The sequence below is a fragment of the Agelaius phoeniceus genome, chromosome 17, assembly GCF_051311805.1.
Source record: "Agelaius phoeniceus isolate bAgePho1 chromosome 17, bAgePho1.hap1, whole genome shotgun sequence".
Lineage (NCBI taxonomy): Eukaryota > Metazoa > Chordata > Aves > Passeriformes > Icteridae > Agelaius > Agelaius phoeniceus.
Genome location: NC_135281.1, coordinates 11,378,748 through 11,394,469, shown reverse-complemented (window position 1 = coordinate 11,394,469; position 15,722 = coordinate 11,378,748). Strand labels below are relative to the sequence as shown.

Sequence of the window (15,722 nt, the reverse complement as noted above, 5' to 3'; positions counted from 1 at the left end):
TGGGCTGGGGACTGGCCACAGGCTGCCCTGCGTGGGCCGGCCCACTGTCATCCCAGGACCCACAGCAGCCAGGAGAAATGTGCGTGGGCAGAATTCCTGCATCCACAACTGGCCTCAAAAATCAGATAATACCATGGGAAAATGCAGGGATGACCCCTGGGGAAGCAATCCTGTGTCCCCAACAGCCTTGTTGAGAGCGGCCCTAAAGCTGTCACCCCTGCACGTAATGCCCCTGGGCTTCTGTGGCTACAGCAGATGCTGAATTGTTTGAGAGCTGAATCCCAAACAAACTGCCTGGATCTGAGCAATTAGAGAGAAAAAGAAGTATATTCTACCAGCCAACTGCTTAATTATCGAGGGTATTAAGCACAGCATGCAGCTAATAGCAAAGCTTTGGATTTGCAGGACAAGCCTTTCTCCCTGCTCTGTTTGTTGGAAAGAATCTGAGAAATAACAGGATCACCACTCATTCCCAGCAGTACCAGCCCTACTGGGGGCTGAGATGGAAATGCCACTGTTCTGGGTACAAGCTCTGTGCTCTGCTCCCAAGGGAAAGGGTGGACTTTTAAGAATTGGGCAAGATTCCCATGGTGGAGAGAATTCCCTGGGTAGGTTTGTTCTGCCCTGTGACCATAGCTGGCTTTCTGTCATTCCCTGAGCCCCGGGACGGGCAGGGCAGAGGGCTTGGTGGTGAGGAAGAGGGCAGAGCCCTGTGAGCTCTGGGGATCTCACACTCTGGAAGCCCTGCAGGGAGATAATGCTGGCACTGGGTGATGAGCCCACTGGCACTGCTGACACAGCGTTGCTTTTCAAATGTAAACACTTGTTCATGGTCCAAGAAAGCATTTCACACTGCCCAGCCCAAACATTTTAATAAAAACCCTCCTCTCCCCGAGTCTTGTTTAAGAACCTCAATTTAATTTCCATTAAGTTAATGAACTTTAGTGTTTGTTATCTTCACTTTGCTTTCTGGACTGCCTGTGGAGTGTGTCTAAGTTTTTCCCTACAGGTTTCATGAGAAGAAATGCTGCTTTTTTAAAAAATGCAAGAGGAAAAGGAAGCTAGCAGTAAAACATCTGATACTGCAAGACATGATAAAATCAGGGGAGCTGGCAGAGCTGGCAGGCTGCCCTCTCCTCCTCCAGCCTGGCCTGTGTCCCTTTGTGAATTGGCCTTTGTTTGCCACAGATTCACTCTAGCGGTTTCTCACACCAGAAATTAAGCCCTATTTTATCCAAACCTGGCCCAGAGGGCCTTTGGCTCCCAGCCAGAACATACAGAGCATTTCTTTTTATTTGCTCTTCTTTTCTCAGTCTCTCTCCCTGCAGGGTACTGCTATTATTATTATTATTATTATTTTTAATCTTGCATTTTACTGATTAAAGCACTTACATTCATGTTGATACATTTGGTTTGTGGTGCCTTTGGGGTCATCAGGAAAAAGAAATTATTCTGGATTGGATGGGAGCTGGGAAAAGCTGAGGAGAAAACCAGGATATTATCAGGCTGACCAAAGCTACACCTGCACTCCCAGCTGGGTGTGAGTGGCTTCAGAAAGGGGTGGAAATCTACATCTGAGAGACAGTGAGTTCTGACATGAATCCAAGCATGGAGGCTTGAGAGCAGAGAGCTTTCAGCAGCTCACAGATGCCGAATGCTCCTCATTCACAAGGTTTGGGGAGAGCAGTGCCCACGGGGTCAGGAGCATCTCAGGAGTCACTGAGTGTCCCCTGCAGGCTCTGTGCCCCTCAGGGATGCCAGCAGCACCTTGCTCTGCCTCTGGCCTCTCTGGCTCTGCTTGGTCTCAGACCACAAGATGTAGGCTGAAATCTCTAATGGGGGAGAATGAACAGATTCAAATGGGGAAATATTAGAGGATTGTAGGACAAAAAAGGTTTTCTTGGCATCTTACAGATTTCCCTTGCCATCCTCCTGTTATCTCAGTTCCTTCTTCATATCTAGTTTCCATTTCCACCTTCAAATTCTCTTTCCTGATCCTAGAGATCTGACTGTGTGCAGGCTGTTTCCAACAGATAACGAGCTCCCCCCTATCACTGAGCCCTTTCCCTCCCTTCTGTCCCACCCTGAGATGAGACCTTGTGCAATTGTCTGGTTTTTGCCCCCCAAGGGCTGTCTGCCTTGGTCTGATAAGAACTGGACCCTGTAAACATTTGCTGAAAAGCATGGAAGAAATAATTGCATCTACCACAACCTCAAGCAGGTTAGAGAACAGTGTCTTTATCCAAATCTGGAGTTGACTGTCTTCTTAAATCACTTTAAACTGAAATAAGATCCATTCCTCCCTCGTTCCCTATGCAAAAGTCAGCTGTAATGACAGGACACTGAGTCTTGCACAGGCTGGGGAGCAGAATGTGCCTCTGACAGGAGTGCTGGGCAATTTATCACAGGAGATTACACTCGAGGGTGCTCATGTGACTGGGATTTAACAGTCAATTAAATAACACCAACACTTCTAACAAAGGAGCTGGGGTTAAGGAAGGACTCCAAAATGACTCCTTTTCCTTCCCAGCTCTGATGCCAGCCCTGGGAATCCCCCTGTTATTAACCCAGATATTCAATTAAAGCTGACAGGAACAAATAAAATTGTTCTGAAATGTCTCTACAATGGAGTCAGACAGCAGGTCTGCCCCTGAGGCAGTTCATAGGAAGCTGTCCCATGTCTTGGACTTTATCAGAAAGATTCCAGCTGTATGTTTAGTGCAAGTGATGGCACTGCTGCTGCTCAGGTCATTTCTGAGGAGCAGGCAGGGAAGTGCTGCTTCTTGTCAGGGTTAGCCAGTGCCAGGCAGGGCAGATGAGCACGGTGCTGCTGCTTCAGAAGGACACATCCACCAGAACACATGGCAGGGCAGGGCTTGCACACTGAGCTCAATGTCTGAGCCCCAGAGAGCACACAAAGACACAAAACCTCTCCCTTCCCCATCCCTTCCAGCAGGCAGCAGTGCCTCCCTCCAGATCTCTTATGGCTTTCCTTGAAATTCCCCCCAAATTGTGAGCACCTCAGTCTTGCCAGATGTTCCCTCCTTCCTGTCCCACTGCTCCTGAGTGTGCCCATTGCTCCTGCAGGTATCCTGCTTTATCCCTCCTCACAAGCAGACTCACTCCCAGTGCATCTCCTGCTCTGGTGTGTGGTGTTGATGGGGGTCCCCAGGACGAGGTGAGAATTTGACTCCAAGTTCTCATAAGACTGATAATAATATTATATTATTAATATAATATAATATAATATAATATAATATAATATAATATAATATAATATAATATATCACATCACAACACATTATATTAAATAATATCATATTATATCATATATCATATATCATATATCATATATCATATATCATATCATATATTTTGAAACTATACTAAAGAAAGAGAAAGGAGACATCAGAAAGCTAAACAAGAATGAATAATAAAAACCTGTGACTGACCAGAGTCCTGACACAGCTGGACTGGGATTGGTCATTAAGTAAAAACAATTCACATGGCACCAATCAAGGATGCACCTGTTGGTAAGCAACCTCCAGACCTCATTCCAAGCCATCAGGTAATTGTTGTTTACATTTCTTTTCTGAGGCTTCTCAGCTTCTCAGGAGAAAAATCCTCGCGATTTTTCAGAAAATATCATGGTGACAGTGGTGGCCTCAGCTCCAGTCCCACATTTCTCTGCTCTTCATCAAACTACCAAGCCATTCTGCCCTCACAGCTCAGCTCTGGTGTTCTGGTGGGGTCCCTGTGTCCCTCTCCCCTGCCTGGCCAGGAGAGAGGCTGGCACAGAGCTGAGCAGCATCTCCTGCACCTTGTGCAGCACCTCCCAAACCTGCAGCAGGACACGCACAGGCTCATGGTCTCAGAGTTCATGTCAGCAGCTCCTTTCAGGACAGCAGGAAAAGCTTGCTGCTGTATTCACCTTTCACTAAACACCAAACATTTGCATCTGTTCTTATATTCCAGTGGCTTTTCACAAGAATAAAGAAAAAATATTTGTGGTACTTTTTGCTCATTTTATCAGTTTCTTCCTCTAAATTCTGCTTCCCGGGGCTGTTCTTTGGGAACCCCACTTTACACTGGGGATTCAGAGCTGTTGCAGCACTGGGTGTTAGCACACAACAGCCTTTCTGCTTGGGCACAAGCAGCATGTTTAGAAGTTACCTGATAAATAGAAGGACACAAACTTTGTGACCCAAGTTTCCTCACCACACAAGTCAGGAAAGGGCTGTTACACTCTTGTGAAGCTGGCCAAGATGCTGAGTTTTTTCCCATAGCAAAAGAAACAACTTTCCCCATTCCATATTCTGTCTCTCTCATGGGGTGAGTCCAGAGTTTTGTTTTATAGGTTCCTCTAAAGCATCAGAGCTGTTCCCAGTGTCCTGTTCTGGACAACTCGTTCCAGCAGTGTGTGACATGGTGTTTTCCTAAAAGACCATTTTGTAGGGTCACTTCATCATCTGGTCCCTGTTCCACGAGGTCATTCAAAAGTCACAGCACTGGAGTCAAAATCCCCTCATTTTGGTGTATTGGAAACTACCAGAATGTTTGCTGGAAGAGACAAAATGTGGCTGAAATAAATCCACAGATTTTCCCCTAACAGGGTTGCTAGAATAATATCAAGATCATGACTCCCCCTCACTCCTCATAATTGCTGCAGCACAGCCCTAAAAGGGGTGGCTGACCACAATACAGATATTTTTTTTCATGTAGCAGGAAGGAGTTGTTGAGAAATCTCTTGGAGCATGTGAATGCCAGCCTGATATTTTACTTGGGACCAGCTCTTTGACAGGATACTCATTTTCTCACATCTACATCATTCTTTAACACCAAATCCACACCTCTCCATGAAGAAGCTGTGGGATTTTTTCCAAACAGTAAATCTGTATTCTCTGCCTTGTTCGTATTAGGATGTAGTACCTAAAAAACCCAAACTAATGCTTGAGGTAAAACTAGAATTAATGGACAAAACCATGGTATAATCTTGTGTCCTTCTCCTCAAATAATCTTCCTCTGCAGCGGCAGGGATGACACCAGAGGGTGACAGTGACCAGAGAAGGTGGTGCTGTCCATGTGTTTGTGCCTCAGACAGGGTAGAGCTGTCAGGTGTCTCTGTACAGCTCCCAGGAGGGACACTGACCTTGTGTCTTAACAAAGACTCAAAATTCCACCAGACACTTGAAGCTCAGACCCAAAAGCCAACACTTAAACAAGCTCCCTGCTTCTGGCATGTTGTTTTTGCCAATATTTGCTGCATTAATCACAGGTGACAGCCCAAGCAGTAATTTGGGCTGTTCATTAGAGCAGCCCCATGTTCTGCTCCTTCTGAGGCCACACAGATATTCAGAATTAGCATTCCCACCAAGTTTTGCAGGAAGTGGAGGCTTCTGGGAAGCTGAAGGATAGAATGGAAATTGCTGATCGGAACAAGAGGCTGGAGCTCCCTTGAGGGGACACACAAAGCAGCACGGGATGCTGCTGACACTCTGTTTGAATTGGGTGGATTTATGAGCTTTTCTGATAAGAGCTGTTATCTGGGGCTGGAATCAGACCCCGCCCCCTTTGCTGGAATTTCTCTTGGTTTGTTCTGTTTCCAACCCCGAGCACTTCTGGAGAGTGTCCACCTTGTCTCCTGCAAATTCATGAGGATGGGAATCTAAGGCTAATGGTATCCTGTGGATTTGCATGCAAGGCTGCTCTGACCTTAGGGATGCAGGAGCTCCTCGGGCTGGGCAGGAGCAGCAGGAGCAGCCTGGCAGCTCCAGCTCTGTGCCTTGGGCTGGGCTGACAGTGACCAGCCCTTGCTGGGATTTGCACTCCTGGGTGCCAGCTACTGATACCAGCAAGGGCTGACTGAGAGCAGGCTCCCCATGAGCACAGCATTCTGCATTTCAGAGTCTCCAAATACCAGAGGCATTATCTCAGGCTGCAGAGCATTGTAAATCAGAGTTAATTCTTTCCAGCAGTCAGCTTTGATATGGCCCTCCCTCTCATTACCCACTCCCTAAAGGAAGAAAGAACACTCTAAGGGTCCTACCCCATAAATGTTCCTGGATTCAAAAAGCCAAAAATGACATTATTTTATTTGCATGCCCAGTAAATTGGTGGTGTAAAATTCCCCTGCAGGATAGAGGATAAAACCAGGGGTTAAAAAGTAAATTAACACACTTTCCTCTGGCTCAACTCTACTGAGTTCATTGCAGATCTTTGAAGTTTATCCTCCTCGTATAAGTTATTTAGAAAACTATGTCACCTCCTTGTATAAGTTATTTAGAGAACTTTTCGTGAGCACTCTTTATATTGATTTAAAGCTTCCTACTTTTTAAAATCACATTCATTTGAGAGATGGGTAAATTCTGGTATAGGATATAGCAGTTGACAGGTCTTGCTCAAAACCAACATCACTGCTGGAAGCAGAAATGAGTCTCCTGAGCCTTGGTCCCAGTGCTGCAGTTTTGTGGAATGCCTGGGATGCACACTCAGTGGGAAGCACACCAGGAACAGTTCCCTGCTCTGCAGAAACAAACAGAACTTTTTTTAAATTTTATTTTTAAAGGCACTGAAAGCAGTGAAGGCTGAGTAACAGAGCAGGCATAAGCCTCGAGGTGTCTGATGAAATGACATAGTTTGAGATTTTTATGTAACCACATGGAAAGTTGTGATGTGTGCATCAGACTTTCCTGGATATTCAAAGTTTTCAGGGAATTATGACTTGCAGCAGTGAGTCAGCACTGTTTTAATGAGGCAAGGATTAACCTTCCTGTCAGGACAGTCTCAAACAAGCTTAAAAAACAAAAACCACAGAGATAGGTGACAATACATTTCGGGAAACAAAAGATCAGCACCTGGGGCCTTAAGACCAAAGCAGATCCTTATCAACCATTCAGGCAAGATCAGAAGTGAGCAGTGGCAGGCAGGTACCTTCCACCTGTCCCACACCTGCAAAGCCTCCTGTTTCCTAGATAAGCTCAGCATTTGGGAGAAGGTCAGAAAAACCCTGTAAAATTGTCTCCCTTTAACCTGAAAGAGGTTTATCCCTACTGTGGCCACACTTGTACCACTCTCCAAGAAGGCTGCTGAGATGTTAATTCCCTATTCAATGAAAAAACCCAAAGTTTGGCTCTGTTGTCTCCTGCAGGATGCTCTCCAAAGGCAGAGCTGTGTCACCACGTGCTGGGCTCCCAGCCAGATGGGCTCTGCACAGTGATCAAGCTCCCTCTCAGGTAATATACATCCCAGCCTGAAAGCTGCTTCCTCCACCTCCCTTTGTAGTCCGTGTTTTAATCAGCACCATCTGGGATTAGCTTCCTTTTATTTACTTATTTTTGGGTACAGGCAGTCTTAGATCCTCAGATTTTGGTCAGCCTGCCTGGAAACTCTTCAAAGTTTGGGATTACCAGCTCATGAGCTGGGGACTGGGTCCAGGCACTTGAGAGCAGACACAAGACAGGAGCAGAAGTGACCCATCAGCAGCCCCTGAACTCAGCTGCAGCACCGACTTTTTAAGGTTATTTTCTCAGCACAGCTGGCTTGGGGGCTGTTCTGTCACACATCCATGCTTGGCTGAGTGATCCAGCACAAATGACCCCATTTTCCCAGGAATGCAGAGGGAGTTTTCTGTGAGCATGGCTCCACTGGCCGCAACAGAAATCAGGCGTGTAAATCCCTTTCTTTTAGCCTCAAACTGGTCAAAGGGAGAATGAAATCCCCAGCCTTTCTAGCCCTTGTAGGGGAAAGAAACTGAATGAAGCAGGGACAAGCAGCAAGTAATGATCTCTGCCACCTCCCCTGTGCACTGCCCAATTTATTTTGAAGTGCTATTTTTGTTCAGCCTCAGACATTTGAAACATTTTGCCTGGAGCAGGAAATATCACATTTCCCAGCTCAATGAGCAACCTGCACAGAGTTGTGCTAAACACTTTATGGAAACACTGTTCTGTGAAATAAAATGTGGTATTTTAGCATTTTTGCTAAAAAAAAACCTGACTTACCTGACAGGCACTGCAGGTCATGAGAGGGACACAGCCTGAGTGACTTCACATCAGGGCACCAGTGCATTGTGCTTTGGTATTGATGGATGGATGGATCAAGGTGCTTGTCTGGGCTCTGGTGCCCTGTGAAAACAGCAGAAAAATTATTGTGCTTAGAGCCAGATAAGCAGCACCTTAATTTTGATGGATGTGTTGTGTCCAGCACACAGCTTACAGCTCACCAAAATACAAGTGTGACTCTCACTTCCATCCCTGCAGAAACCCCCAGACAATGCCCCACAGGCCTTGGCTCCCTGCACAAGGATTGTCCTCCACCCTCTTGGAAGGGCACCTGAATGAACAGAAAATGTATGTACAGCTCTGGGGCTCCCACAGTCTGCAGCCTAATCCTGGTGCTATCAACCCCGTTCTGTTTTAATAAGCAATAAATGGATTTTCCTGTTTTGCTCATGATGGTAATGGGTAAGTGACCTCCCTGCTGTCACCCATGTGTTTTTCCACCCTGATTTCTGCCCTGCTGTGGAGGGGGAGAGGGGAGCAGCTGGGTGGGCACTGGCAGCTGGCCATGGTCAGCCCAGGAGTGCAAACAGCAGCCAAAGGGGCCCCAGTGCTCAGCAGAACAGGCACAACCTGCTCTTCTCCATGGTCCCAGTCCTGTAGAAACAAGCCATGAACAGGGTTTGTTAACAAATTTTTAAGTTTGCTCATTGTTAACACGCTCAGGTGTGTACATTGCAAAATACACTTGGATCAGCCTGGTCACAGTAGTTTTACTCATTATCAGCTATCTGAAAATAGATGTTGAAATAATACCTTTTCCATAATAATTTATTAAAAAAAATAAATCTCACATTGACCTTATCAATTGTTCTTGATTCTTAAAATCTCAGTACCTGCAGTTCCTGCTGAGGATTTAGCCAAGCAGAACTCCTGTCTGATGTTAAACAAAAGTGTGTTTCCTAGCAGGGAAAAAAATGCCTAATTAATTTTCTTTTGTTTTTTTCCATGGTTGATTAGTCCAACATACATACAGGGAAGCTGCCTCCCTAGGGATGCCTCAACACAAACAGCCATAAATGGATTAACTAAAATCAAAACGTCCCCTAACCTGCTCAAAGTAACGTTTGCAGCAGAGGTGTATTTATCTCTGTGTTTTACTCAGAGTGACAGCAATTGAACAAAACAGGAGCTGGGAATAGACAGCTCTCCATAACATCCAACTGGAAAACAGAACTGCTGCCAAATCCAGTGGAACCAGATTATCTCAGTGCTCTAGGTGGGCTTCCAGCAGCCTCCAGCACCAGCACGTGCTTTGGGAAAATAAACACCATCCCACAGAGCTGTCCCAGGTTCCCTGCTCTGCAGGGAGCACTGCTGAGACAGCTCTGCTCCAAAAGCTCTTTTGGTGCTTGGACACACACAGAGCAAAAGGACAGCCTTTTTTTGTCCTTTTTTTGTCCTTTTTTTTGCTCCTCCCCTGAGTCTCTGTGTCCTCTGTGCAGAGACCCACGAGCAGTGCCAGGGGAGCACTTCTGGCAGGGTTGTGCCTGTTGGGCACCTCGAGCAGGGCTGATGTGGTCACAGCTGTCACATTTGTGCCAGGGTGACAGGAGCAGCAGTGACCTCCTAACCCAGGCTCTGGTCACAACAGGCTCACAGCTGAGACCACTGAAGCAGCTTTTTAGCACTGTGCAGTTCATTGGAAGAATGTCAAGGCTTAAAAAGAAAAATCAGTATTATGAGACATCGACAAGCTCCTACCAAGCCCCCAGGTGTTTTCAGGAGTTTCAGGCTCTTGTCTGAGCAGCAGAATTTTGGCTGAAGACACTAAAATAGCCCCAGCTAAATCAGATGTCTTTAGGATGCCACTGCCAAGTCCTCGTAAGTAACAGCAAAGAATTTCACGACTTGGTGCAATGTAACCATGTAAGGGCAACTCTGTCCATCTTGTACAGTAGAGTACAGTTCATTCCCTTTCATGGCCCTCAAACATCTGAACTATTCCTGTTCCAGGAAAACAAAGAACATTTTACATCACAATACTAGAAAATGCAACTGAAAGTGGATTTTTGAAGGGACACGTGTCCCCCCCTTGACAGGATTCTGCAGGGATTTTGGTAGGACTCACGTGCAATGGTGCTGGTGATGATGGTGTGAACTTCAGGAAGCCTTTAGCACAGCACTAATCCATTCCCAACTGAACTGCTTCAGCATATGGCACCATTAACATTTCATATTTTGACCAAAAAAAAAATTAATGACAGAACAATTTGCTTCAATTTTTTCTAAAACCCCAAAAACCAAATGGCAACAATCAGTGTTACAAAGCACAGAACATTTTAACTTACAACATAATCCTTAAATTCTCAAACCAGAAGTGTAATTTTGGGTCAGCTGTATACTAATGGGGTTGTACTGCTTAAAAAGACATCTGAGAGACCTCAAGTTCATCTTGAACTTTTAAGCTGTCAGTTCACTCTGCCTTATGGAGGAATTCCACTGAAATCCACATGGATGAACAGAGTCTCAGGGGATTAGGAACAAGTCAACAATATTTAAACTCTTTGGTAAACCAGGCATTTATCAGCAGCAAACAGTTAAGGGTTTTATTTAAAGTTCTACCCTAATGCCAAGGCAGAAGCAGCTAATTTAAGAGATGTCAGAAAAAAATATCAAGTCCAATTAAAACTTATCTCCTCTTACTGTGTACAAAGGAAAGTAATAAGGATTGGACATAGGCCAAGCTGAAACCTTTCCAGTTTGAAGACTGTATTTTTCTTTCCAGAAAATGTTTTCACAGATTTATCTCCTGGAAAAATGGATTATTTCTAGGAGAATCACAACACTGTCATACCTCCTCCCCCTTTTTTTAATGCATCTTTCATGGTTAACTTAGATGTCAAAAGAAAATAGCTCAAAAATAAAGTATGGATTAACTTCCCCCTCTGTTTTAATATTTAAAAGGTTTCTCTTATGTGCTTTGTGTATTAATTTCAACATGAATTCAACATGAATCAATTTTTTTGCCTTTTTTTGGCTTGAGTTCCTCCCTACTTGCAACACATATTTTAAGAGTTCTATCAGCTCAGAGTAGTAGTAAATTCAAGTGTTATCAGTGGGAAGGGAGACTGTGCAGCCAAAGAAGTTTCAGGCTATGGCTCTGCTAAAAAGGGCTCTCAGCCTGTTGAGTTCTGATTCTCTGCTGTAACTGCTCCTGGAATAAAGGTTTAGTTATGGACTTCATTGTATCTATACAGTAGCTTACACTCTAAATCCTAATTTATTATTTGCAAAAAAATCTTATTAAAATTACTAAAAAGACCTCACCACACTGTAACTCCACACTAACATGGCCTGATTTGCTCTGCCAATATTCAGTAGGTATCCATGGTGCCAAACCAGAACCTTCCAAACAAATATGCTGCACTTTGTCATGTCTGACAAGAAACACACAGGTAAGGAGAAAGATGGCACACGTGGGCAGTTCAGCCATTTTCCTCAGTCCAGAGGGAACAGCATCCCTGCTCCAGGCTGTCCTGAGCCTCAGCTCCATGTGCAGCCACAGTAACTGGCAGATCAGAAATAAAGCACATGGTAACCTCTCTCAATGGTGACAGCTTGCAGCATAAACAGGAAAGCATCACCAAACAGCCTCTGTCACTTGGAACAGCTCTGGGAGGGTCTGTGCAGAGATCTGAGGGTGGAAAGTGCAGATGTTAACCCAGAGATGACCACAGGCAGGGAAGTGTAATCTGGATTAACCTCTGAGCAATGGGCAGATCAGGATACACAGGCCCTGTGTAGTTGTGGGTATTGTGGAACTGGTAAAATGCAGCTGACAGGGGAAATTTACCCTATTACCTTATTTTATAACCCAAACCCATATATGACATTTATTTCAGCGATAATCACAAAGTGACAAATAAACCTGCTGTGTGCAAAAAAAATCTACCAACACAAAAGAAGCACCTGAAGAAAGGACAGACCCTTTCTTGAACCTAACAAGAAGAATTCTCTCAGTTTGTCCAGTGGAAAAGCAGCAAGCTCAGTTAGATTGCTACACTGCAAGTGTTCTGTTACAGATGCCAAACTTATTAAATCTGGAAAAGAACAATGACAGTGAAGCCAAGAACAAAGTGGAAATCCTTGACTCTGGCACTGCTTTTCAAGCTGATTTGTTTGAAGAATTCACAGTGAGAATCTGTATATTTTTAAGACACATTTCCAAGTCTTTCAAGACTAACTATAATAAACCCACTCATCTTTATGACTTGTATAAAAGACACAGCACAATGTAGTTTTGAACTGTTTATTTCACATATTCCATCCTGGAGTTTCTTCAGTTAAAAGTTCCTACAAGAAAATGAAATAAACATTGTTACAAATGAGTTTGTACTCAAGTAAATATCTCTGACCAACTGTGTAATCATCCTATAAATACAATGTACAGATTGTCCTCCTAAAAGCTGGATTTGGGAATGCAAGTTCCCCCTGCAGGAGTTAGAGGGTAAGATAAACATACGTACTTGGACACAATTCCATCATTTTTTGCCAGACGCAAAATGGAGTCATCTGATTCACCCTGTAAAGAGAGAAAAGGAAATATTCTCAAAGGAAATATTCTCAAAGGAAATATTCTCAAGTGCCCAGATAATTACTGACACATGTGGAAGGAAGAGAGGCAGCTGCAGCAGTTAATGCAGACTAGTGTTTTCAAAATAAACTGTTTACTTTTTTGTCATCCTTAAGGGTAAGGAATTGCTATTACTGCATAAAAATATGCATTTGGATGAACAACGTATTTATGGGCAAGTGGACTTGTGATGAACTCCTCATTTTAAAGTCAAGATAGTATCATCTCCAGTAATTATAAACAGATAAAAGCCAGAATTAGTACCTTGATACACATTCTTAAAAGAAAATCATTGGCATACTTTACTTTAAAAAAACAACAAACATCTCCAAAAGAAATTGATTATTCCAAGCAATCCAAGGCCCTGGCACAGGGTGCCCATTGAAGCTGTGGCTGCCCAGTTCCTGTAAATTTCCAAGGCCAGGCTGGACAGGGCTTGAATAACCTGGGACAGTGGAAGGTGCCCCTGCCCACAGGAGGGGTGGAATGAGATCATCCTTAAGGTCCCTCCAAACCAAACCTTTGGTGATTCTGTGAATTTGTTCACGTGTTTACTCTGCCCCCAAAACCCCTGTGGAAACACACTTCCCACAGTGTTTTCAGGGCCAGACACACAGCTAATTACTGACTAATGATCAGCAGCACAGCAGCTCTGCAGGTCAGCAAGGCACTCACCATTCTCCGGATGGGGCCGCAGATGGCGTAAGTCTTGAACTGGCCGTTCACCCTGCCTGTCACCTTGTCCACCTGCAATCACAGCAAAGTTTTACACTCTCACAGCACACTTGACAAGCACCCCAAAGTTAAAAACTGCAGAAAAATACTTGCAGTGTTGAGAAAATAAACCACAAAACCTCAAGGCAAACACTGGAATTAGAAAGTCAACTACAATGATCTTTGCACAGCAAATTTGTAGCTACATAGTGCAGCCATTAAATTTAGTGGATCACACAGATTGACAAGAGTGGTAGCTAAAAGAAAAAATATTTGAGTTCTGAAAAAATGGAAAAGCTCTGTGTAAAGTAGATTTTCCTGCCTTTATTCTTTTTTTTTTGTTTGTTTCTTTGAACTGAAGTCAATAATGGAAAATTGAACTGAAGAGGGAAAGGGACAGAGTTGTTACATGGGTAGGAAAATGTCCAAGCTGAGAGACAAACTGTCTCACTTTCTCAAGCTGCTGAGACATTTAAGAGGAAAAAGACTAAAACATATAAATCATGGATTTAAACACTGTAGTGAACCCTGTAATACCAGGTGGGTTCATTTCCATATTCTGCTAATCTGATACTTGAAAACAAGGAATAGGGATCAGAAGGGAATAGAGATCATTCACTGAAGGAGTGAGACATGGTGAACAAGAGAAGTACTTCACTTAACAATTGCAGGAAATCAGGATGGTTTTTTAAAGGTTTCTTTCTTTTTGGATGAGATAATTCAGGAGACTCAGATTTTTAAAAGATGTGGGGATGTGGTCTCCCATTCAAGAACCAAATCAAGCTCTGTAGCTCCTAAGCTACAGGAACATTGTGTCCAAAAAAATCCTGAAACCTGAATTTAATAAACAACTGGGGAAAAAAAACCCCAAATCATGCTACAAGGAGCTCAAATTAATTGGAACCCACATGTATTAACTGGGAACCTGCAGGAGTCAAGGTCTATTGTGACATTCTTTACTGAATTACTGAAGATACATCACAAGCTGTTTAATTCTGTAGCTTTTATCAGAAGTTTAAAGGTTTAGCTCTCCCATCACATGTCCTGTGGATAAACTTACCTCAGAAATGTTTATCTGAATAGAAGCATGATCCTTAGCACCAATGATTCGGTTGCTAGCAGAGCTGAGGAATGAAGCAGGACAGATTTAAACAAAAGGAAACAGGCAGTGACAATGACAAAGAAAGCTACTAGAGCCAATTCTACAGGCAAATTAATGCAAAAGTAAGTCAAAATAATTAATAAGATTAGTTCCTATGCCGTTTTTGCTGAAAGACACTACAGCTGTCAAAGACACTCAGGATGGAAATGCTCAGGGATCACAGGCTGTAAACCATACTTGACTTAATCTAATAAAATTCATACAAGTGGCTTATTTTTAGTGACTTTTTAAACTGCCAGCAAACTGATTTTTTTCTCCCCCTACAGATATTCACTGCTACAAAAAGCACCTCTGCACAGGTGAGGGCTCTAGGGATGTTTTTGGGATGGATTTTGGGGGCCCCTCCAGCCCTGCCTGGCTCCTGGGTCCCTGCTCACCATTTCCGAGGGACATAAAGGTCCACGAACTCCCCAGCGTCGTTCTGCATCTCGCCCTGTTCCTGCTGAGGCACTGAGCAGAGACACCTGCCAGAATCATGGAGTATCGCCGTTTGGAAGGGACCCACAATGATCACCGAGTCCAAGGCCTGGCCTTGCACAGACCCCCCAACAACCCCACCCTGGTCATCCCTGGCAGCGCTGCCCTAAGGCCCCTGGAGCTCTGGGGCTGTGCCCATCCCCCGGGACAGTGCCTGGTTCTGGGGAAAAACCTTTTCCCAAAACCCACCCTCACCCTCCCTGACTCAGCTCCAGCCTTTCCCTTGAGTCTCATCGGTGACCACAGCGACAGGAGCCGTGAGGTGATGCTGGAGCCCGGCCGGGCCCACGGGCTGCAGCCGAACCTCTCGGGCAGAGCCGTCCCCGCCCTCAGCACCGCTCCCGGCCCCGCTGCCCCGGCCCCCATCGCTCCCACCGGCCCCGCTGCCCCGGCCCCCATCGCTCCCGCTGCCCTGACCCCCATGGTTCCGCCCGGCCCCGCCGCCTTCCCCGGCCCCGCCGCCATGGCTCCCACCTCGCGCGCGGCCGGGCGGAAAGGAAGGGGCAGGGCCGGACACGGAATTACGTCACAGCGCCGCGAGCGCTTCCTGCACGGCCGCGTGACGTCACGGCTCGGCCCAGCCCCGCCGGGGATCCGGAACGGGGCTGGGCCCGGCCTGGCCCTTCAGGCCCGTGGCGCTCGTACCCCTGTCCCTCATTGGGGGCTGCTCACCTGAGCGGGCCCCTCAGGTGCCATTCCGAATGCAGCCGCTCCCGGTGCCGCTCCCTGGGCAGGC

At 45.3% G+C, this 15,722-nt stretch overlaps 1 protein-coding gene and 1 long non-coding RNA gene across 2 annotated transcripts; both read right to left on the bottom strand.

The window, feature by feature from the left end:
• Nucleotides 1-4,070: 4,070 nt before the first annotated feature.
• On the bottom strand, nucleotides 4,071-10,233 carry LOC143695411 (uncharacterized). The gene is made up of 4 exons (XR_013184561.1): nucleotides 10,129-10,233; nucleotides 8,894-8,959; nucleotides 8,001-8,123; nucleotides 4,071-4,560 (listed from the first exon to the last, which is right to left on the bottom strand). It is a non-coding gene; the product is annotated as an uncharacterized LOC143695411 (long non-coding RNA).
• A 2,062-nt stretch (nucleotides 10,234-12,295) lies between these two features.
• Nucleotides 12,296-15,531, bottom strand: RPS21 (ribosomal protein S21). The gene is made up of 6 exons (XM_054644450.2): nucleotides 15,461-15,531; nucleotides 14,887-14,973; nucleotides 14,408-14,471; nucleotides 13,309-13,380; nucleotides 12,527-12,582; nucleotides 12,296-12,353 (listed from the first exon to the last, which is right to left on the bottom strand). Exons 2-6 carry the CDS (start codon nucleotides 14,934-14,936, stop codon nucleotides 12,344-12,346), a joined length of 252 nt encoding a protein of 83 aa, XP_054500425.1. The 5' UTR covers nucleotides 14,937-14,973; nucleotides 15,461-15,531; the 3' UTR covers nucleotides 12,296-12,343.
• Between the last annotated feature and the right edge of the window lie 191 nt (nucleotides 15,532-15,722).

Coding starts and splice junctions, on each gene's coding strand:
- RPS21 (XM_054644450.2), bottom strand. CDS start 14,936: ATGCAGAACGACGCTGGGGAGTTCGTGGACCTTTATGTCCCTCGGAAA. Junction 14,472..14,886: donor CTTTATGTCCCTCGGAAATG/GTGAGCAGGGAC, acceptor TTCATTCCTCAG/CTCTGCTAGCAACCGAATCA. Junction 12,583..13,308: donor GCGGCCCCATCCGGAGAATG/GTGAGTGCCTTG, acceptor CTCTCTTTACAG/GGTGAATCAGATGACTCCAT.